Raw genomic sequence first — 24,155 nt, forward strand, 5'->3', positions numbered from 1 at the left:
ACGCAAAAGGGACCGTATATGGTTTGTTATTTGTGTTATTACGTTACGTGTTGGACTAAATACATGGACATATTGAGGAAAGTATTTCGATGTTATGGAAACGGATTTCATATTTCACACGAATGGATACTTGGCGAGCTGTACAGAAAGTGCCGAGTCATAAGATGATCGTTGTGGATAAAGGGAAGACTTTGAAGGTATGTAGAGATTATAGCTGTGTTTACTTTAGCTGAGTGGCTAGCCGAGCCAATCGCTAATACTATTACGGCTGTGAGCAACCAATATAATTCGTGAGTGGTCTTGAATGAATCAGGGCAACCTATGCTTTCTAACAATGTACGGCATGAATATATATGTTAAGGGTTGGTGTTTAAAACATTCAGAAGGACTTGTGGCTACCTCCCAACCTCCGACCCGTCCCGTAGGCGGAACAGCGTGTTTTAAGTGTCTGCAGTTCCGATCCGCATCCCCCATGTTGGCTGAAACAGACAAGTCACCCTCAAACATGCTGAAAAAAGTACATGTAACGACATTAAACACTACCATTTTCACTTACTTTCTAGTTCGTTTTCCAATTCGTAGTCCTGTTGTTGTTGTTTCTTCTTCCGGTGTTTCGGCAAAAACAGTCCCCGGTAATCCACTTCCGTTGTGGCTTTTTTTATTTGCATCGTTTTTTTATTATATGCTGCGGTGTTTTGGTTTTTTTTGTTTGCTGCGGTGTTTCTTTTATTTGCAGCGGCGTTTGTTTTTATTTGCAGCGGGATTTTTTTTGTTTGCTGCGGTGTGTCTTTTTATTTGCAGCATTTCTTTTATATGCAGCAGCATTTCTTTTTATTTGCAGCAGTTTGTTTTTGTTTGCACCGTTACTTTTATTTGCCGCTATGGCGGGTCTCGGCCACCGTAGTACGAGGAAAGGCTTTGTTTGCTGTTTGATTTTTGTAGGACTGAAGACAAAGTCCATTTTCTGTCCATTATATTAATGTCCATGATGATTTAAGGGATACAGTGTTATTTAAAATGTCCTCAATTTCTGATGAGTTTGTATGGAAGAATAATTATAAGAAACTTGAGCTGAGTTCAGGAAGGGAACTTTTTGTGTTGCATACTTAAGTTTGGTACAGATGACGGAATATTCTTGTTTATGTTTGATTAATTCTACATCCCTGCAACTGTATTTGAGTGTATTTTAAATCCATGTGGGCTGATCACTTGTATGTGTAGGACACATTAACTAATTAGCTGTAGCATTTAGCTGATCCTGTTTGAAGGACTTTACAGAGATTTGTATGTACTACAGTTTGCTCAGCTGCAGCAAAACCTCCACACAGATACACTTGATGAGTTTTTGGTATTATTTATATGAAGTTTTAAAAAAATTGAGAACTCCATGTTTCTGTAGTTCAGCCTTTTCAAGAAATGTGACTTGTACCCTCTGTGTTAAACAACATGTTGATGTTCTTGTATGATACTATCCTTATCATAATGCTATCCTTATTAGCCCATGCCTTATGAAGTCAGATGAATACTGACATACACACACACTGCGTAGCTACTTCTATTAACAATTAAATCAGGCTGTCTGTGTTGTAACATTAGCGTTGCATTATTTCATGATGTCATAATGACTTCTGTCTGTTAATGTCAAGAGCAGGGATGTATTGTAAGAGTTATGTCGCCAAGCCTTGGAGACAATTTTTCACAAAAGTTTCTTGTGGTACCCGTCCAGCCCAAAAAGCATTTTCCCTATAGACCTCCCTTGCAAAAGAGACATCTGTAAAACTGTTGACAGGACACCTCAAAAATCTCAAACAAGGTCAATTATGACTCTTTCTACAGTGAATTTTTGATCCATGAAGGTTTTATATTGGTGAAGCTTTCCCTGAGCTCCTATAATACATCCAGAGTTGGGAGGCCTGCAAACACAGAAAAATATATGTGTTTTTCACACAGAATGTATTTGTATTAGATATTTTTATTGTTAAAAGTATTTAGCAAGGAAAACCAGTTGTTCGTCATGTGTTTCTCTGCTGTACTTGCGCTCCTCTGTTTAGACAGGAGGGTGCCATTGACTTATGAAAAAGTGTTTTACTACGTCTTGTAATTCAAATGTAAATGTTTGGCTACTTTGTTAATCTCTCGTGCGATAACTGAGTATCAAACACTAATAAATGCCTCTTGGTAGGATCCAGATGATATAAAAGAGAAGTTGGAGTTACTGGGGGTTCATACCTTGAAAAAGAGCAGATTATGCAGTGTAGCTTTCAAAGACACAAGGGTTAAAGGGGCTATGTCTGGTGCAGAGGTAGTCATGTCTTCTTCTGACTCAACCTTATGACTCAGTAACCAACTAAGTCAGATTCTCTCACTATACAATCTCAATACATTTAACAGCTCATCATATTTTGGGGGATGGATGTGAGCTAAAAAAAACAACCCAGTTACAATCTCATTAAATCATTAAAGTGATCATTCTTATCAAGATAACACTAAACAGCTGCAAGAAGCAAAAATAGAAGTTGCCTCATCTGACTTGATGATAACTACAGTATTGCCTACATACTGTACATGACTGGTGGCCACACTGTGAATGGTATGCAAAATCTTTGCATTTCTGGGGTTTGAAGAAATGATAGTCATGAAACAAGTTTGCTCACAAAATCCTGCCAGAACTCTCTGGTGTCTCCTCACTCTGTTTTCCAGCTGTCTCAAAGGCTGACATTGTAAATTGTTTCCTTATTTAATGTACATGTGCAGTTAAGTAGCACAAACATTTAATGATTTAAGTAAGTTATTAAACACAGTAGGATAAATACAATGTGTATGAGTGTGTGCAGGAAGTCAGATACATTTAAACTATATTAGAAGTTAAATACATTAAAGTACAGAGAAACAAATTCATTCAACTCTCTAGAAACATATTGAGCATCACAAACATTAAGTGTTTGACACACAGTATTTCCACTGTGAAATTCCAATCTAGACAAGATAGGTGTGACTGTATACATTTTGTGTGAACCTGTGCAGGGTATGATCATATTTGTGAAATGCTGCATAAAGTCTTTTGAAGTCCATCAATATGCCATTATAACCAAAAATCTGCTCTCTATAAGTGGTTAGACCCCAGAATCCTTAACCTTCCACCTCGACTGATGTGACCTCTGTTATTTTCTCAAGATAAAATGTTTCATAATGTTTTAGTGTGAAATGATTTATTCTTCTTCAACACAACAGGATGCAGGACCTGGATATAAAATAGAGCTCTCACTTCATTTATTTTATTTGCATATTTCTTATTCTAACACATTTTATTTAGATTAGATCTTTATATATGATGATAAATGAATATCAATGAACATAATCCATTATTGTTTCTATTTTTCTGTAATATCATTCTTTACTGTGGATATAATTGAAGAACTACAATGAATACAAACTAAATAAAACTTACTGTATGTTCCAGTTTTGATTGTGTGACATTAATAAATAAGTTGCATTCTTTATTTACATCACATATTCATCAATTCATTTGAACATTTATAAAATTTACAGTTTTTTGTCAGTATTAGTGGCAATTCTTGAATTATTTGTAGCACATTAATTTTGCTATTTACATTTTCTTTGGATACAGTTTTTTCAGTGTACAGCAAACAGACAGTAATGGCCAACTGCAGAATAGATGCATGACACATTTTGTTGTCTGTTGATTGGGAAACATCCAAAATATTGGTAAGGAACTGCAACTGCACTACTATTGACTGCTTGGCCCTTTACAGGTCATCAGACTCTGGGACTGGGATGGGCTCCAGTGTAACAGTGGGAAGGATCAGATGGGTGCCCTCGGATATCCATCCTTGGGCTGTCCTGTTGAAGGTAGGGCGCTTGATTCCTTGATCCTGGAGCTCCGGGTACCCTGGTGGATTCAGGTCCACAGGAGGGAGTTTGAATGTGATCCCTCTAGGAGTTTTTTCAAAGCCACCATACGGAGTGGCAACCCTGTAATTTAGATAGTGTAGTTTTAGAAGTGTGAATCACATTCTTTCTGAACTCTGTACTAATAAATAGACTCAAAAGTAGTTTTCTCACCGGTTAAAGGATTTATACTCAGGGAGGTCTGGCCTTGGGTCCAGTGCAGGCATTCTCAGATTGAGAGTTTCAGCAAGGTCTGGATCACTTAGCATGGCTTCCGCCCATGGAGAGTTGTAGCATTTATGCATCTTCTCTGCAGTCATGTCTGTCAAGGAGCAGACATAAAACAAAGAGGCGCACAAAGGATAAATATCAGCATGTTGTGAGGAGTGTCTCAACTTGCTTTATAATGATCTGGCAGTTTGGTTTGCAGTTTGGCTAAAGATTTAGAGAGGATAGGATTATGAATAGAGACAGCGCTTAGAGAACACTTAACACAGGCAGACTGAGTTGTCCATCATTACTATGTGAGGCCTTAAAATAGCACATACTTGAAGTGTGCACTCATCATATAATGTGTCGACATGGGATGGCACATAGATATAGAAACAGGATGGCACCACAGGGGTGTTTTAAAATAAGCGCAGGGCTTTGTTGGCTATTCAAAAAAAATGTAATGGAAAAAATACAAAAAAATACATTTAAAGCTGCTCAAAATGTGAATTTCATCATTTTTAATAATTGGATATACACAGTAGTATATGATATGCATACTATAGTATCATACTTTTCAAATCCGTTGCTATAAAATCAGTTGTTATGACTGCACAGTATGTTGTCTTTATTATGACAGAATTACATAATCAGTAGCTCTTATTGACTGTGCAGCAGTAAGACTTATTTTTAGCATAATGTAGAACACTTTGATGGTTGAAGAAATGGTCAACATGGATTTTCAGTGACCAAATATTCACAGTGCCAATGTTAGCACATTTAATTTACAATAGATTTATGAAGAAGAAGATTTTATGATTTATGAAAATTCCATGTTGGACTCGATACTACTGAACAGCATCATTACCTGAAACTGTGCTGTCATGATTAACAGTGTTTCCGTCGGCCGGTGCATCCACTTTAATTTCAACAGTGTGCATGTTCTCTGGTAAAATATCATTCTGCAAAATAGAATAAAGCACAATACAAGTATTCAGTTTTAGTTACAAAATCAATTGTGCAACAAAATGCAAAGTTCAGCTGCTCTTGTCTACCATACACTCAGATACAAAGGTGCAGAAAGTACAATGCACAGATACACCGAGACACAGACACAGACACACGCACGCACGCATGCACACACACACACAAACACACACATCAACAGGCACTGATAAACAGTGAGGAGGTCCTCAGCAAAGTGCCTGAGCAGCCTCTTAAATTATTTGGCTGGCGGATGTAAAAGGCACGAGGCACATGTTTCTGTTATCCATGTGTTGTAACACTTTTTCCAAGAGCACATTTTCTGATAGATTTGAAGCGTCATTTAATTTCTGAAATGACACTTCCATATAAGCTGACTTACATTTAGCTGTGCATTTGCTTCATTTTGGATACTTTCAAATGTGTATTTTTCAGATCTCCTCTGACGCATTTTGAAAAGCCGAGAACCTCTGTTGGAAAGCAACGACAATTCCTCAAACATAATGTCTTTAGGAGTGCTGAGCTTTTTTCCCAGATCCATGACGTCCCCTGTCAGGCAACAACAAAAGCAAAAAGAAGTGGAGGAAAAAAACATTTGTATAAGATTAAGCTTTTATAGGCAGTGATAATTATTAGTATATTGGATGTTTCATAACAACATTTTGTAAAACATGTACTTGTGACAACATGTATTATTCTGTAAAGGCACATTTTCTAAGAAGAATGATTAAATAAACAACTTGATGTTACAGAGTGGGCAAAGTTGGCCCAGGTTTGATGATGTGGCTGTCATGGTAATTTTATTAATTGCAAATGTGTTGTTAATATACTAAAAGCATATAAAATAAAGTTATAAGCATCTTAAAGTGACTTCTTCTTTTTAACACAGTGGTAGGTGAGAAGTAGCAAACAAGCTTTTTCTTTGATAATAAGAAACTTCCATTCTTCGTTAATATACTGTAGATAACTATAAATATGAAGCTCATGTAAACCCCAACAAATGCGAATGCGTATCATCTAATAATACCTCCACATGAAGAGACACGTGCAAACGCTGAGCATCTCATACAAATACAAACAGGTGGCAGTCTAACAGAGATGGTGTGATCATAAATTCTTTTTGAGGGAACGATGACAACAACAACAACAACAACAACAACAACAACAACAACAGTACTTTCATTCAACTATTAATGAAACACGAAACCATCTTTTTAGCACGTCTAGATAACCTATATGAGTCTTTTTTGGCAATATGATTTCTATGACAACTTAAAACAAATAGTTTCATAAATGTGACTCTAAAATGAACTGAAAGAAAAGAAACATTGAAAACATACAGTACATGCCTAAAATATACATGAATACATACTGCGACTGTACAACTTTGTCTGCCCAATGAACAATGCTGAATAAAATTGATCCATGATTGAAACTGAATGCTGACCACTGGACATCTTGAAGAGAGCCCTTAACTTAAAATGTCTTTAAATTCCTCAAACGCATCAGTAACTATTATGCTTATATGTTGCATACTCTTTAAAAAGATATGCATGATCATATTAGAATCAACTAACTTGGGAATTGGATGGGGGGCACAAAATCTGACAGCTCTTTTTATTTTCAGCGGCCCCCTAGTGGATTAATCCAGCCCTGGTTTTAGTTTTGGATAAACAATATAAATATAAACTCAGAAACGTCTCCCATGTCAGTGCAGCATGCATAGAGGTGGTGGTGGAAGTGGTGGTGGGGGGGTGGGGGGTCCATAGTTGTCATCAAGGGTGTCACAAAATTCATATTTTCCATTTTATAATCCCTGTTCATGGAAAATGAGTTATCATTGTACTTGAGAATTAGTTTTGGATGTACATGATGCTTCCTCATCCACCAGTAGTGATGGAATGTACCCCAGCTGTCACAGACCTTCACATTATCCAAACAGCTACATAGTTGGCCCACACAGCTTCCCTCCCCTCTCACACCCACCTACCCACCCACCCAAAAATAGCCTTTTTGAAGAGGACAACGACAAAGGATTTGCCACCATAGGCAGTAAATCATCCCATTATCTTATTTATGGCGAGCGCTGGAGAGCAGCCCTGACATTTTGAACTTAGATCAGAATGGATATTCTTTTGCAGCAGTGTGTTTGTCCGCTGAGCCTCGGCTCTACATCATACCATTGGTACCGTGGACCTCTTGACAAATAGCTGCTGCACGCTTCTTCCTCTCTCCAGTTGGCATTGTACAGAATTGTGACATTGTGGCTTTGGCAAGGTTGGCAGAACGCAGGAGTACTGGAAACACATACAGGACACAGGATGTAGTTGTTCTTCCCAATTCATATTCCAATTACTGTGAGGCCATTAAAGCAGTGCTCGCCCATTTCTTGTGATAAAGCTAAACATTAAGGGCTGATTTCCTGGACAAAGATTAAGTCTAGTCCAAGATTAAAGTTGTTTCTCTATATTTCCACAGAATATTGTCTTTAGTCTCGTACTAGTCTTAATCTCTGTCTGAGAAACTGGACTGAAGAGTGTTTGAGTACAAGGATAACTTTCATCAGTACTGAATCTGTAACATTGTGTTGTTGTCAGTATGAAACAGAAAATATTGAGAAGATGACAAGGATAGTTAAATTCAGCATATACAGAATGACTTTCCTGTGATAGTATTTATCATCCTAATCTTTTTTGTTACATAATACAAAATATACAATACACATACCGTCTTTGAGCCTAAAAACACTCCATTTGCTGTCTGCATGTGTTAGAATTTGAAGATGAGCTGGTAGGTGCCCTCTTAAACCAATCTGCAGTGTTAGTGCTTGTCGTGTTATAATCGTCTCTGTGGAGGTTTTATTTAACAGATTACAATGTGTTGCATAATCCTAAGGCCCCATTGTACCAATGGAACAGCACACGTAATTCTTAAATCTGTGCATGTCACTGGACCAGTTTTTGAGTATGTGAGCTAATGTTAGTGGCATCCCCCTTACCACAAGATAAATCGCCTGCGTAAAGGTCAAGGGTGAATATTATGTCCTGAGCTTTTATGTGTAGCTGGACACAACAAATATCCTACATAACACACAAAAAGAGCTCAAACAAATAACTTTCTACCAATACTAGTAGTAGTAGCTTGCATAATCACATTTGTAGTTTTTACTTTTTTGTCAAGTGAACAACAAGAAATCAGTAAGATTATGACTATACCTCTTTTAAAAGAGAAAACAAATCTTACATGTTCATTAACTCTATTGTGCCCATCTGCTGACGTGGCAGCAACAGTATTTGTGACAATTTTGAAATCATTTTCATATGAAACAAAGAGAAAGAAAAACAATATAATTATGATGGAAAAATATCAAAGTGATAATTTGGCATGTATTAAATATCGATTAGGTCAAAAGAAAATTACTCTAATGCCTTTGATGCCGACGATGCTATTTTTCATAGTACAGAACTAAAGCAACACTGATTACATTTAAATATACCAAAATTATTTACAAAACACACCTTACGAGGCTTGTCTATACCTGTGATGGTGTCCCAGAGGTGCAACCTGTATCCTTGAGGGGAAGCACGGAAGCTCAGGGGTCAACCCACAGTAGGTAGTTTGATCTTCCCTGATCTTCACACTCCTGGACACTAAAGCCAAACTGTGAGCGTATGTCTCTGTGTCTGTTGTGAATGGAATGCAGCTTACATCAATAGGCTAAATTTAACCTGCCAAACACTCAAAACCCCTCTCAAACACCATGGGGTAAGGATAGCTAGCAGAGAGAGAGAGAGAGAGAGAGAGAGAGAGGGAGAGAGACAGAGAGAGAAAGAGAAAAGGGGGGGGAGGATGGACAACACACTTGCTTAGTGATGGTCAGAAACATGTTTCCTTCCTTGTGTCTGAATCTTCAAAGTCAACATGTCTCTGTGGGTTAAACCTCCAGGGCATCGTGCCTTCTTCAAGTCTGTACTCAGCACAGCTGCAACTTGTGTACTTGTCTCTACAAATTGAGTTCTATTATTGTCATTACTGTATGTGTGATTACTGAGCCTGGATAATTATATACAGACAATGGAGGGGAGCTAAACAAAAGTATGGCCTCATACTTTGAATGGTAGTCCACCACTCTTTTAAATAAAGCAACATCAAGGTTATAAGCATGCTGTTATACTTGCCAGACACTTAAAATATTGTGTGATACATGGAATAAATACATATACTGTAAAAATACTGCTGCATGAAAGTAAGATTTGTATTAAACCTAATCGTAACTTTCTTAACTTTTCTCTTTAATTAAAAAAAAAAATACTGTCATTAAACTAGCCTTAACTACATGTCATATATCTATACTATCAATACATTTTCATCTTGAATAAACTAATAAATTGAACACATGATCACAGAATGAAACCAAGCCATTTTCATCTGCGCTAAATATACACACTTCTCAGTTCACAGCATGATGTAAAAGTACATAAATCAAGTGAGAAAAAAATGCCACTTCTTAATGCATTTTCATATCTTTTAATTTTTAGTATGTGTTTAAAAAGTGCCTCAACTCAATATTGGACTCAAGAAAAATGTCAAACAGAGTAACAGCTCATTTCTTAAAAAAAAAAAAAAAAAAAAACCTTAAAGACCTTGTAGGTCATAAACATATATCAGTCATATCACTTATCAGTGCATGAGGAAAGACAATGCATGTACACATGCATGCAACATTTTTGCTCTTAACTTGAATATACACAATATAATAATAGATGTAGATGCTTGTATCCATTTTTTAAATATTGTTTTGTTCAAATCTAACTATCATATCACAACACTGGCAATCAGTGCTGTTTTACAGAAAGATAGACATAAAATGTGTGTAACTGGCAGTCACTAGAAACTGGTAATAGTTAATTAAAATGTTCACTCCTTCAATATATCTGCTATCACCACAGCAACAAGAGAAAGGACAGAGTCATATAGGGGCAAGTGACATCTACAATGGTTATCTCTATAAAAAGTAATGATATATCAATGAATTAACAGAACCTCAACTTGAACAAGTGAACACAAAGTCAAAGTGAGTTTTAAAAGTAAATATTTGAGTGAAAAGCCACACATGTGCCTCATTTCTCTTCAACTTTCCCAAACCAACATTAACAAAAATACAAGGATTTTCAGTGACCACACCCAACCACATTTAAAAAAAAATCAACCTACCAAACTTACATTCAAACATCCATAATGATGGATATATATCAATCTTTCATCCTATACTTCATAGATCTTTTACACGTTCAGTTTATCTGCTAAATCTCATCTTAATAACAGTTTGACTTAAACCATGCCTGTCGAGCTCACCGTATGTCTTAAATAAGTCTGTAAAAACTAGTAAAACATAATTATTCTGAAATGATCACCAGACATGATTGCAAAATCTCTTTGCATATCTCATCAGCAACACAGCACACTTGCTACAGTAGGTTGTTGTGTTTTTCAAATCAAGTGACCACACGTACAATGAAGATAGCATGTTTTTTTGTGAGAATCTCAGATTTACTAGATATGTTTGAACAAACACACATCAACACTTTCTAATTCATCACTGTGTCTTGAACACAAAGTTAATTTGGTGTTCCCCAAGTGTACTTTGCATTGCCATCATATACCATGAATGTCTACATGGATGTATATCTATCATTTCTGGCTTAATCAGTTGTAATAACTTCTCTGGACTCCACTATACATGGGAGAGTACTGCATTTGACTGGGGCCTTGTCCCATGTATCCAATACTGGCCCTACTAGCAGGCCTTAGAGACTGGGCAGGTCTGAAGGGAGGCCCATAGAAAACTGGTTTCCTGCTTATGGACGGCACCTGGAAAGCTGGGGCAGCATGATAATGACCCTTACTGACAGGTGCAGGATCAAGAGCCACCCTGCGCTTCCACTCATCCGGAGGCTCTGGCAGAGACCTGCGGTGCCCTGCAGCCTTGACATTAGAGGCGACGGATGATGGGAGGCTTTGGAACAAAAAGGCGTCGTCCACTGAACCAAGGGGGCTTCTGGATGCTGCCTCCCAGGGTGTTAGCGGCTTGTAGGCTTTTTCTTGAAAGGATGTCTGCCGCTCTGTAGGTAAATAAGATGGCTGGCCTCCAGGTGTGCTCACAGGTGACATATTTCCAGGGAAAGACACAGAACTCAGCTGCCTGGGCAGGCTTAGGGAGCGGCTTCTGCCAAATCCCTGAAACAAAAGCACACATTAGTTGACAAATGTGAGCAGTGTTGCAGACTTTGCTGCCACCCACTGGTTTATAATAAACTAATAATTATATGTCTTATGACAGTAGTGTTTTATTTAGAATTGAATGATAAGTTTTAGTGAAAAAAGGGGTGTAAACAAATGTAATCTCTTTTGAAAGAACTTGGGTTAGGGTTAGTGTGTAGTCCAATTAGTGAATTGGGTTATCCTTAATATCCAATAAGAGGTTTGATTGATGTACATATATAATGTATACGATCACCAAATATTGATTATAACTTTCAGAACTTACCTGCTGTTGATTCATGAAATGTGAAATAAACACAAATACATTAAAAACATAAATGATTATTACAGTTTGTTTGGAACTATATCCTTATGACCATGTCCTTGTTTTACTCTCCTTAAAGAGAAAATCCAGCCAAAAACAGAATTCACATAGCTGCTTCACAAAATTTCAACCTTTTTATTTTTAAATACCCATGCAGGTTTTCTCCCTTATTCCGGCTGATTATACCTCTTCTCAGGTTAAAAACCTGTGAAATTATAGGCTACTGAGAATTACATGAGGTTGGTCACCAAACTCCAAGCCCTCTAATCTGCTAAACGAAGTGAAATTATGTGGGTGGATTTACCACTCATCTGGAGGGCCTTTACTATTGGAAAAATGTATGAAAATCTGACCAAAAATGCACTCTATATTATGTATTGTAAATTCTCAGCCAAAAAAACACCTCTGGTATAGTTTATCTAACCTGAACTGCAGCCTTATCTCATGGGCCACTGTTATACAGACTATTTGACAAAGTTTCACTTGAAACAATGATCATCTCATTATTAACTCCTCTACATAGCTCTTTTTTGCAGCTAATACTTTGATACAAATTTTGATCATGATCACAAGGAACTGCTACAGTCCTGGTAGCATTGGTTGTTTCTTTTGGGTTTAAATTAGCTGAAAGAACAAATGTGTGTGAGACCAGCAGTCGTGAAAATTTCTTTAAAGCTTACTTAATGATAAACAAACTCAAATACAAGAACAGTCAACAACCAAGAAAGTCCCTGTAATTTAACATTATGTTTCTTTTTGACCATGAAGTCTAAATGTTTGACATTAGCCAGTAGCTAGCTTGTTGTCAGAGCTAACATTGGCATATTTGACTAATGCTGCTCCACTAAGAAAACATTTTTGATAGTTGCATATTTTTAGACCAAATTCAATATTGTTTATGTTTCCCAGGCAAGCAGTGAAACTTTGGGAAACTTATGTTATCATTCTAAAATATTTATAACTCATCGCCATTGTTGTGCTAGTTGTGGGTGTAGCTGGGTGACATCAATAACTGTTAATAATACTAAAAAACACAAGCAGAAAACAGCTAGTCTTTTTCAATATGAAATTAAATTTTGGAAAACATTTGCAGATGACATTTAAGACTGACATACACCCCCAATTCGGTAAAATGGCAGTGAACCACTGAGATAGGCATTAAAATCAAATTTCAGAACAACTCTGAGAACAATGAGACAGCACTAATGAAGATTTTACTGTGTTAAAATAGTGTTTTACAACTGGAAACCTTAAATAAGCCTAATCTGGAAGTAATATCACCAACATTAACTCTGTAAAGCCATGTTATCAATAACTATAGGCTCTTATTCAGTGTCAGTCAATTTAAAAATTAGTCACCTAATGACACGATTTCACTTATTGATGATTTTCAGCTTATGCAAAGAGTTGTCTTCCTGTCCTGACTTCCTGTCCACCATCATTAGAAACAGAAACAATGTAAATCCTGATTTGTGATGGCTTTTCCCTTTAATAAGCAACCTTGTAACAAATGCATGTAGAAAATATTTTCATGGTTGATTTAAATAGTTCCAAACTTTTCACATTCAGATCTAAAGCTGTACTGATGGATAAGTTGTGGAAACAAACATACTCATCAGTTCAGACACGTTGAAAAAGATACAGATCAGTGCCATTGTTGACCTTCAGCAATGCAACATTTTATATTAATATTAATTAAAAAAATTTGAAAATAGCCAATAATGTGCTGGATCTTAGAAGACTAATACTGCTGAAGGTGCCACAAATAATAATACATTGTGTGTATGAAAGCTTTTAAGTGTGAGACAGTGAGAAAGATGTAAGAGGAAAAAGTAGTGATGCAGTCATTCAGGAAAAGAGAAAAAAAGCTCATGACACACATATACACAAGTAGGAGGAAAGAGAAATTTAATAGCATGGCTATGCTGAGTTCAAGATGTGCAGTAAAGACAGAGACAAAGGAAAAGACAATTGTTTCCTATTCTCATTTTGAGTTGCTATTGTTAATATGTCAATATCAATACAAGAATACTCAAATATTGGTGATAACTTTGTCATGTTTTACATCAAAAATGAGGATACAGAATGCCTGATGACTTTACAGACAGTTAAATAACTGGCCATAACTGAAAAAAATATATCCATATAAATAAATAAAAAACATTTAAAGTAATCAGGGTTAAATTATCACAACTACCATTAATGCTTTTAGTTGTTGTGAGGAATGAGACTGAAGGAATTGCAAATTGTATGCATCCAAAAAAAGAAGTGCATATACAGTTTCTCCCCAAACACACTAAATTATGAGTAAATAAATGATTTACTGTTATCCCAGAGGACATAATTATGACGTTTATTTATGTATTTGATTTAAGTATAATAAATATTATGGATTTTTATATTCTTGGAGTTGATGTCTACTACAGATAAATATGCATGTGATCTCATTAAAAAACAACAACAAAATACTAGAGGCTCCCTCCACACAGCATGTAAAAGCACTTCCTGTGAATCACTCAACATCATTTAGTCTCACTTTTCCTGTTTGAAGCACACATGCAACTCTGTTTCAGGAAGATGATGTAATGTGCAAAATTTATATTTTTAAAGCTGCAGTAGCTTTGCTGTACATTCAACTGCTTTTTTATGTTTTCTCTGCATTACCAGCTAAATATATCCATAAAGCAGCATGCTGTAAATTATTTTGGATATGGCCCACGTTTAGACAGTGCAAAAGTCTCTATATTTCTTTTGTCAAGTAAGACAAATGCCACCAAGTTGAAGATGTAATTGTCAGCTAATGTCTGTGTTGACTACACCTAAGCATGACCATATACAGTGTTATAACTAATGAATCATAGCAACAGGCTTCCAGTGTTTGCCTGTCACTGTTGGCTTCTTAGCTGAAAACTTTGGCCAAGGAGCCATTTGAAGTGCACCCCTAGCAATAAGCGATGCAGGAGAATAAGCTGAAGCTATGCTGTCACCAGTAGATGAATGCTGTGAGGTTGAGCTTGCAGGTCGAGCACTCGGTGCTTGCTTGTTGCTTATGTGACGGACAGCAGGTGTGACAGTGTGCTTTTCATCCAAGGGCTTGCCAGTTGCAAGGGGCTCAGCTGATCTGGTGTTTTGGCTAATAGAAAGATCTTGGGAACTTACCGATCCAGAGGACTTAGCACGGGCTTCAGACTTGTTTTCAACACCAAGCTCAGAGGCAGTATAGGTAGAGTAAGTGGGGTCAGATCTACGTTTAATGGTTTTGACAGCCTCAAACTTTGATGCTGGAGTTGGTTTAGGGCTGGGGCTTTTGGCATCATTGAATGCATCATACGTGAACAGTGTTGAGTCCAACTGATAAGGCTGATGTTTCATAATATCTAAGGCATTGAGGTGCTTTGGGGGTGCTTTAGGTTTCGGTTTGGTCTTAGGCTGAATTTTGGGACTAGTGGAAGGGGCTTGTTTTAATGCTGATGGAGGGTAGAAAGGGGCAAGAAGAGGATTGTATGATAAAGGTGGTGGAGCACGAACATTGGAAGAATACCTCCAGTAGTTAGGTAGGGACGGCGTGGGGGAAGGGGATCTTGTTTTGTTAGCTTGCACTGTCTCAGCATCAACAACAAACTTCTCCATACGGGACTGTCTTCTGGCAAACAACTCTGCACCTTTTCCCGCAATTGTTGGCCCATCACCAGCCCGATTAATACCTCTGTTTGAGACTTGACCCTTAGGAGATTCCTGTGATGCTTTTGATGCATGGGTATAAGACTTCCCTGCTTGTGGTGGATAAGAGGCAACTGAGTTTAGCGCAGTGTCCAACTTACTCCTTGTGGGTGACGGTGGGTGATGTGGGCTGTAAGTAGGGCTGTGGGCGGGCATACTCACAGGGGATCGTGACGGCTGTTGACTCCAGCTATTTGTGGTTGGCTGATGATGAAGCTGAGAAGAGGAGTTGACCGGTGTCCAGGCGCTGGCAGGTGTTTGAAGTGTTGCCTGAGCTTGATCTGGTGCCCTGCGGTTGGCCATCTCTTGGAGCTGAGCCCACTCTTGCTGTTGTAAGAAATGCTGACTATGAGGCCCCACAGGACTATGAGAGGGTTGTGAAACTGGACTTCTTGGTGGGATATAGGGCTCACTAGAAGGACCTCTCAACCAAGGAGGGCAGTTTGGGTTGATGGCAGGTTTTGGAGCAACTGGAGGGGGATGCTTGAGTTTTATTGTTCTGGGTTGCATGAAGTTACAAGCTTCAGCACCAAGACTAAAACAGTCCTCTTCTGACTCAATATAAGATCTCCTGTCCCCTTTGTTTTGAAGATGAGGATCTGATTCTTTCTTTAGTGCTGCTTGTTGTTTATTAATGCCTTTCCTTTTTGACTCTGGAAGGATGCCGGTCTTAATTGCTGGCACAGATATCCGCTCATCTCTTGAGGCTATTATATCTCCAGTTGGAGACCAAACCTGCGGGCTAGTGTTAACAGGCACAGGTACTTTGAATCTTGGTTCTTGCTTCATTTGCATTGGAGAAACTGCACCAGGCTCAGCAGGAGCAGATGATATATCTTGAAATCCTAGGAAGGGCCTTGCAGTTCTGTTTGGCACCAACAGTCTTGGCACGTTGGGTAGGTGGTTTACCTGCTGAATATTTTCTTGGTATTCTACCTGCTGCTTGACATTTGCATCCATGTAGGTGGCTTGATCAGTATGCGCATACAGTTCTCTGGTGTCATAAATATTCTGTACTTCTGTAAACTCAGACTCTGTTAATGCCTCCTCAGGTAATCCTTTCCTCCTGAGTTCTTCTTGCTCTGACACAATGTCATCCATCCGTTTGCGACGTTGGACAAACATCATAACTCCCTTCCCTTTTGTCTCTGGTAATGCTTCCATTTCTCGAACACTTCCCCAATTCACACTTAACTTATGCTGGTGGTGATAAACAGAGTATTCCTCCTCTAACTCTGAGTCACTTGTCGCCACAAAGTTATACCCAGCTGCTCTGACTCCTTCAGCCTCTTCTTCAATTTGGTCTTGGCTGTCAAGCTTGTTATCACCAGTCCCGTAACTCACAAGTGTGTACTTCTTGACCCTTTGCTGACGTTTTTTAAACAGCAAGGCTCCCTTATTTTGAGGGTTGGGTGCATCAGTTAGAAGGCGAGCAATTCGCTTACATTTAGACTTTGTCTCCTTGACGTGTCTTTCTGATTGGCTCTCCTTGTGACCGAGCCCTGAGATAAAGGGATAGAGAGAGACAGAGACAGAGAGAGAGAGAGAGAGAGAGAGAGAGAGTGAGAGAGAGAGAGAGAGAGTTGTGAAGAAGATGAAAACATACAAAACTGTAAATAAACAGTAAGAAAACATTTTTTCATTCTGATATAATGTCTGTCAAAGTAAGATTCAGTGTTTGGTTAATGTTCAGTAAAGTCAAATAAATATGGGACAGATAGTGAAATTACATTTTGGGGTTTTGTTTCATACATACTTATATATTATTTCAGATCAGTTTTTAAATGAAACCAGCCATAATATTATTATTATTATTTTATCATTATTATTAGAGGCATTATGAGGCAAGCACAGTAATAACAAGTAACAGTAATTTTAAAGTCGCCCCTGCTGAAGCAAGCACACTAATAAAAGCATCATATTTACTTACAGCTAACTAAGGGGGGTCGATGAGGCAAGGAAAGTGAGGAGCTCAGTTTCCATTGCAGTCAAGTCTTACGATTGGAAAGGGGATCGGGTGTCAGGCCAGGGTGACACATGCTGTTGTCTGTCAAATTTGTTTCTGCCAACCTCATCATATGGTCATATTTTATTCTTATCCTGCACTGACTATTAAAGCCATGGGAATTCTCCCTGTAAGTCCACCTCAAATAGACCTCATGTTGCAGCATGAAAATAACCATCACCCATGTGCTTTGCACCAATAATTTATTCATAAAATTAAATATTTAATTTCATACAACATCAAAAATCAAATTAAAACAAGAATTAAAATTTTGTTGCTCAACTGCTGCATTTAAAGCAACCACAAAATGAAATAGTATCTATTAATAAATCATTCATTATTTAAATTTAGAAATAAGCAGGCATTAAATGCTGTATAGTTTGCACCACTAGCTTCAAATGTCTGCTGGATTATAACAAGTGAGGATAGAGGATAGATACTTACGTGTGTACCTTGCCCTGTGCCTGTCCCGTCTGCACAGATCTGTGTCAGACTCTGAGTTCCACTTCTCTGCCTGCTCAGCACCCTCGCCTGAAATTCCAAAGAAGACAGAAGCAGGAGGTGCTTCACTACTCCCTCCTTCCTCTGAAGATTCAACCCTCCTGTTCCCAGATTCTGAGCCCTGCCTATTGATGGCTCCCAGGGGCTGCTCTGTGGTCAGGGTCAAGGCCAGGGTCATATCAGCAGCACAGCCAAGAGAGGATGAAGATGACTGAGATTGCGGTCGTGATATATGGCCAGTGTGAGGCTCAGGATCAGGGTCAGGACGCTCTGGTTGTGAGGACAATGATGTTGGCGAAGCTTGGATGTGAGGAGACTCTCTTGATTCAAGGTAGATGTCATGATCTTCTTGGTATGAAACATCCTCTTCACTTCCGCTGAGTTCAGGCAGGGACTGTTGCTCATGTGCAGATTCCCAATCTTGTGATTGAAGGCACTCAGGGGACTCTAGGTCAGATTTTGGGATATGAGCAGGCTTTGGGTCTAAGGGGTACTCTGCGTCACTGACATCATCTTCATTGTAGGACTCTGCCAAGGACTCAGACACGCAAAGTTCTTGGGAACCTTCTGAACCTGACCAAGGGACCAAGTCATTGTTATCTGGATCTTCAGCTTCTGGTTCCATCTCTAATTCACTTTCAGTGTCCCAGGTGTCACCTTTATTAAGACAGAAACAAACAGCTTCAGGCAAAGAGCCCTTTCCCCTTGAAGGAGGCCTGTCAGCATCCTTTAACTATTATATGTTGCCTATAAAAACATGACATTTAAATTTCGTTGTATTGACCTCAATGCAATGACAATGAAGACAATTCAATTCAAATGCCTCCATGGACTAACAGGAGTGTAAATAATACATTTAATGACAACAATTATTAGCATTTAATTTATATGTTTACTGCGCAGATGAAGACATTTCAGCAGTAGCACACTACCATGTAATTGTCTAAGATGATTCCTATCCCCAATAGGAAGTGCAGCTTTGCTTTGGCAGTTTCATTGGGGCTGCCATCGCTCTAAATGGAATGGTATGTAGTATCGTGGGGAAACAGCATTCACATCCAGGAGTATAAACAAAACAATCGGGTGGCTGTTTTCCGAACTCCTGTTTATACAGTAAGGTTTCTTTCTCTCATCTATCACTGCAACAAATCTCAGCGGTGGTCAGCATTTCCATTTAAGAACTAAATCTGAGAGAGAATTTGTTTTATACATAGTAGAAATACTAGGCCTCCCACTCCCTCACTTAGAGCCAGTGTTTGTTTCATCACTGATGTTAACTACAAGAAGAATTCATTTATCAAAAAGGCTGGCAAATTATTCTTTCCAAATCATTCTGGTAATCAATTAGCCATCAAATTAATCAACAATTATTCTTGCAAAACAACTATCAATGTTTTTCCATTCAATTATTTTAGCCCATACTGATATTAAATTCAGCTCAAATTAGTAGATTAATTTATGAACTGAATACTGTATTTTCATAAACTAGTAGGAAAGTGTAAAAGGCAATAATAGCACCCAGATGAAATTGTTACTGTTAATGCATACACATTGTGGATCTATAGACCTTGCCTCGGATCAGAGGAGCAGTCTTCAAATGCTTGGAAGGCCATAAATTATTCAGGTTTGACTACAAATACAATTTTTTTTTCACCCACTCACCACACCACCTGCAATCTATTTGTCCTCACCCTAACATTTCCAAAATCCACCAAAAGGTGGTGCCATAACACTGCAGACACTGCAGACTGACAAGGTTATAAATACATCCACTTCCTGATTGTAAGTCTTTTTTTAATATGTTGACATTTTATTGTTTTCTTATACAACAGTTATATGTTTTGTGTGGATTTTTTAAACATGCCAATTTTCAGCTTTGTGGTATATATGGATTATCTGAGACAAAGAAAGTCAAAGGCTGTAATGCTCAAGTAGATCAGTTCCTCATATGGCATATTGACCTCAGTTTAAATGCTACTGAAGTTCAGAGTAACTTGGCAAATACCTTTGGAGATTAGACGGTTAGCTGTTGACTGTTTATTATTCTTTTCTATTATTAGAACCTCTCAAGTACTGTGGATATATGTATTTAGTGTGACGCCTAAGGAAACACTACAGTCAAAACAATCAGAAGATTGTGTCCCTGTGGGAGCATGAATGTGGTCAGCAATCTGTCAGATTATGATTTTGGTCTGAGTAGAGCTAGAGAAAAGCATGTGGCGTCCTAAATTGACATATATTTCCATCTGCTCCTTTCTGTTATTCTATTTTATTCTATTAATTATTGCATACAACTAAATATTGTTGCCTGATGGGGGCAGTAGTGGGAAAGACCAGGGGATCACCTAAATCCAATATGCATCCATTGTGGAATCATCATTAACCCTGTATCACCAAGTGTATCATATTGGATACATGAGTTTTAGAGACCTTTAAATCATCAGTGTGATCATATTTTATTCCTGATGTATAAACAATCAGATACATGTAGTACAAAGATAAACCAATGCAATGTTGAATTACTAAATATTTAGTAGCTTGTTTTATGCTAAATTACTGTTGAAAATGTGTTTATCAAATTACAGCAGGTATAGAAGTCTGTAAATCTGTCAATTTTCATTTTATTTCATTTCATGCATTACATATTATTATTATCATGCATAAAAAAGTTTAAAAGGTGTTATGAGCTTCAAGTTCATGTATCAAATATGATACAAAACAAAACTCATAGATGCAAAGTGTTATTTAATTCATCTTTTTTAATTACTTGTCAGAAGGTCCAATAAACTCTAGTTTCAAAGAAATTTAATTTTCTGGCAATTATTTGATGGTTCAGGCTTTATAGGGTTAACAATCATCATCCAACTAAACGTCAAATCACTCTTGAACAGGTGTGTCGGCCTGAAGGAATGATACACTGATGGACTGACACAGCCATTCTTTGTCCATGTTGGCTGCAGAGACATCAGTTTGATGTTTAGGTTTATAGGTAGGTAAGAATATATTATTTTACACCTGAATACATCTGTATTTCATAAAACTAACCCCCTTTTAGAGGAACACAATGAGATAAAGCATGTAGAACAGAAAATATATGTCCTGAAAAACCCTAACCCTTTAAAAGCTGTTCAAAGCTCTCACTGACTTAATTTAATTTCAATTAAAATAAAAGAGCAGTTTTCTTTTGTTCACACAAGATCTGTCTTGTTTAAGAATGAAAAAAGTTATTTTGCAGTATAATAGTACGAAGAAAAAACGTTTCTCCCAATTGCAATCATTGTAATTTAAAAAAATGTAACAATTCAATTTCAGAGTTGGATTGAGAGACACATTTACAAAATCACATGCTACACGTATCACATACAGTTCATGCTCTCAGGCTGAATAATGACCAATGGCAACGTTTTCTTTCTTTGTCCTGCCATACGCATATGAGCACTTGTACTGGGCAGGTGTGTGTTCTGAGCATTACAATTGCAGTAAAGATTGCAGTGAGACTAGTGTGTATCACTGTACACATACATTAACACATTTGGATTGTGGCATGTGGCATGCATCACTAGATTGAACATTTAGAAAGTTGTTGAAACCTTAAGTAAATTACATTAAACTACATGTATTTTTACTTTACAGATGCACACAGGAGCCATGGAGTCATGGAGTCTGTGTCCCATGCAGACCTTTCTTCACACTTGGTTCCACTTCATTTTAACACCTCACCATCATCAAGCGTGACTTTGGGGCTACAGGAATTTCCGTTTCCTAGTAAGGCAGTGAGCTCAGCGTGTTTACTTATTGTCATGGAAACAGAGAGTCAGCATCCCTGACAAAAGAGTGAACTCTTGCTCTGTAGCATGACCCCCTTGAGCACTGAGCTCTAGTCTAATCTGCTAGTTTCCATGTTCTTACACAATTAGACTCATTTCAACCACAAATGAGAAGCCTTTTGATGGAACAAAAAACTATTGCATACACAGCTAAGGCTTTAACCTATTATTAAATCATTATTAAATTCAGCTTAAAATGTATTTTCATTAAATTAATTTACACCATAATTCAAATCAGTTAAGCAGAAATTAGGTATTAACCTATTATTTAATGTTTTGGTATAAAGTAATCCTAACCCTAACCCTAACCCATACAGTCCTGGAAATTACACAAGTTACAATTAAAATAACAAAAACTGTGTTTATGATTCTGAATTTTGACCATCCCTATATTATTATTCACCAGTCCATCAGACCTACACTAAGTAGACTTATTTGGTAACTGAAAAACCAAATGTAATCCATAAGGAAAAAAACAAATGAATCATTCAAATATAGCTTCACTGAAGTATTGCATCTGCAATTAAGATGAATTAATCAAGGAATTACTTGCCAATCATCATCCACTACTTGCAGTATTCATCCCTGAAGCAACTGTAAAAGACACAAGTTTATCCAGAAATCACCTTGTCAGTTGATATCCGGCATTGTCTTCACATCCAGCCTGTTTCAGTGCATGCAGATGAAAAGGACTCATGAATCTCAGATGTTAGGGTTACCTACCAACTTGCTCATAGTGCAGCGGTGTTCATTGAAGTGTGCTACTGTATTTAAAGAGAGAGAAGAATAGGTGTCCCTGCCCCCAAACCCCCCACAGACACAGCTCAGTTAGCATCATGCAGCTGCAGCGAGTTGACATAATGAACCTGTGCTTAGAAAACTTTAGGAATATTTTGGAATGTTTTGAAATGTGCCTTTAGCTTGGTATCTGTGCATGTGTTATTCTTTTGAGAATAATTTCACTTTTATTAACTACTGAGAGAAATACAAAAAACAAAAAGCAAACATTAATACAGATTTGTTGTTTTTCAGCCTCTACAGAAGTTGCATAAGTAATTACATGCTCATTGCTGTCAAAATGGACGATTTAATAGGGTTAAACCAATTGTGGGTGAAAATACAAATGATAAAGCTGCTGTACAGTAAATAGATGAGGTAAGACTCTTGTTCTCATTGACAGGATGCCCATACATGGAGCTAAATCTGAGCTTGAAACCCTAGGTTTCAAAAGCAATATGGAGACGGACATTGATATTCACACAATTACTTCATCCAAGACTTTAATCCACGGCTTACTAATGTATTCTTTTAACAGTTATTATGTTCTCTCTGCTTAATTATCCTTGGGGTTGAAGTATTTCTCTTTAATGACCATATAACATTTTTCTGTTGCTCCATCCTTGCGTAAACTTTGTGTTTCAATCCTTTTTGCTAGTGAGTGCTACAAATATCAGTATCACTCAGTCTTTTATATGGCCACAATATGAAAGTGTTGAATTAAACCTATCATGCATGTTTAGTCTCAGTCCATTTACCACTTTGGGACTGTCTCAGTGTCTGAACACAAAAGACAGAATACATTTCTTTGAAATTTTGTTTAAAACACTATTTGCTGAGATTTGAGTAGATAAAAAAGTGTTGTATGTATTGTTGTCAGGTAATGCACAGAGTTCTTACACTCCAGAAAACAATTACCAAAAACTTGACAAAATAAAGATACATGGTCAATAAAACGAGTACAGGTGATCGACAGAGTACAGTTTTTTGGTCCTGTATTAAGATTGAAATCAACCAGGTGTCACTTTAATCCCACCTTTTTCTTGATAAGTTAGGATGGTTACAAATATATGGCAACTCCCTCCATAATATATTTTGAAAAGAAATTCTAATGGTAAAGAGATTTATTAACACTCATGCCTGATAGGTTTGGTCCAGTTTATATTCCTTTCATTTTATTATTTCTAGTTTGTGATATTGTGGATTGATGTTTAGTAGGAGGCAGACACAGAAGTCTTGATCAGATGTCAAAAGGTGGTTTATTTACAAGAAAAAGGACCACCATGTTACATGTGTACAAAAAAAAAACATGTACAAAACACTCAACAATCTGGCAATAAAATGATGTATGGCAGCTGGTGGCCTGACAAACAGACAAAGGTTGTAGACTAGGAGGCAGAAGTGGAGGGCATGACAGTAAGGTACCAGTATATTATTGACTAAAGTAATAATGATTTATCATCACACCCCTGTGAATGTATATTCCTTCTCACCTGTGCTAATTTGGATGAAAAATGCAGGAAGTACTTGATGACCTTGTGCACATTATGTAGCAATGTGGGAAGTTTTTTTTCCACAATAGAGCCACTTTACATAGACCAAGCATCAATTGGGTGCGCTAAAATGTAATGATTAA

At 37.5% G+C, this 24,155-nt stretch overlaps 3 protein-coding genes across 3 annotated transcripts in view; 1 reads left to right on the top strand and 2 right to left on the bottom strand.

Annotated features, from left to right (window-relative positions):
• fabp2 (fatty acid binding protein 2, intestinal) overlaps nt 1-24,155 on the top strand; it is an 89,646-nt gene that overhangs the window by 23,835 nt on the left and 41,656 nt on the right. The gene's annotated exons all lie outside the window — the stretch shown is intronic.
• myoz2b (myozenin 2b) lies at nt 3,450-5,652 on the bottom strand. The gene is made up of 4 exons (XM_053340713.1): nt 5,486-5,652; nt 4,988-5,081; nt 4,084-4,231; nt 3,450-3,993 (listed from the first exon to the last, which is right to left on the bottom strand). The coding sequence occupies exons 1-4, from the start codon at nt 5,642-5,644 to the stop codon at nt 3,768-3,770; spliced, it is 627 nt and encodes a 208-aa protein (XP_053196688.1). The 5' UTR covers nt 5,645-5,652; the 3' UTR covers nt 3,450-3,767.
• Nucleotides 14,464-18,540, bottom strand: synpo2b (synaptopodin 2b). Its single transcript, XM_053340686.1, has 2 exons — nt 17,859-18,540; nt 14,464-16,911 (listed from the first exon to the last, which is right to left on the bottom strand). Exons 1-2 carry the CDS (start codon nt 18,538-18,540, stop codon nt 14,537-14,539), a joined length of 3,057 nt encoding a protein of 1,018 aa, XP_053196661.1. The 3' UTR covers nt 14,464-14,536.

The sequence above is a fragment of the Scomber japonicus genome, chromosome 2 (assembly GCF_027409825.1).
Source record: "Scomber japonicus isolate fScoJap1 chromosome 2, fScoJap1.pri, whole genome shotgun sequence".
NCBI classification, from domain to species: Eukaryota; Metazoa; Chordata; class Actinopteri; order Scombriformes; family Scombridae; genus Scomber; species Scomber japonicus.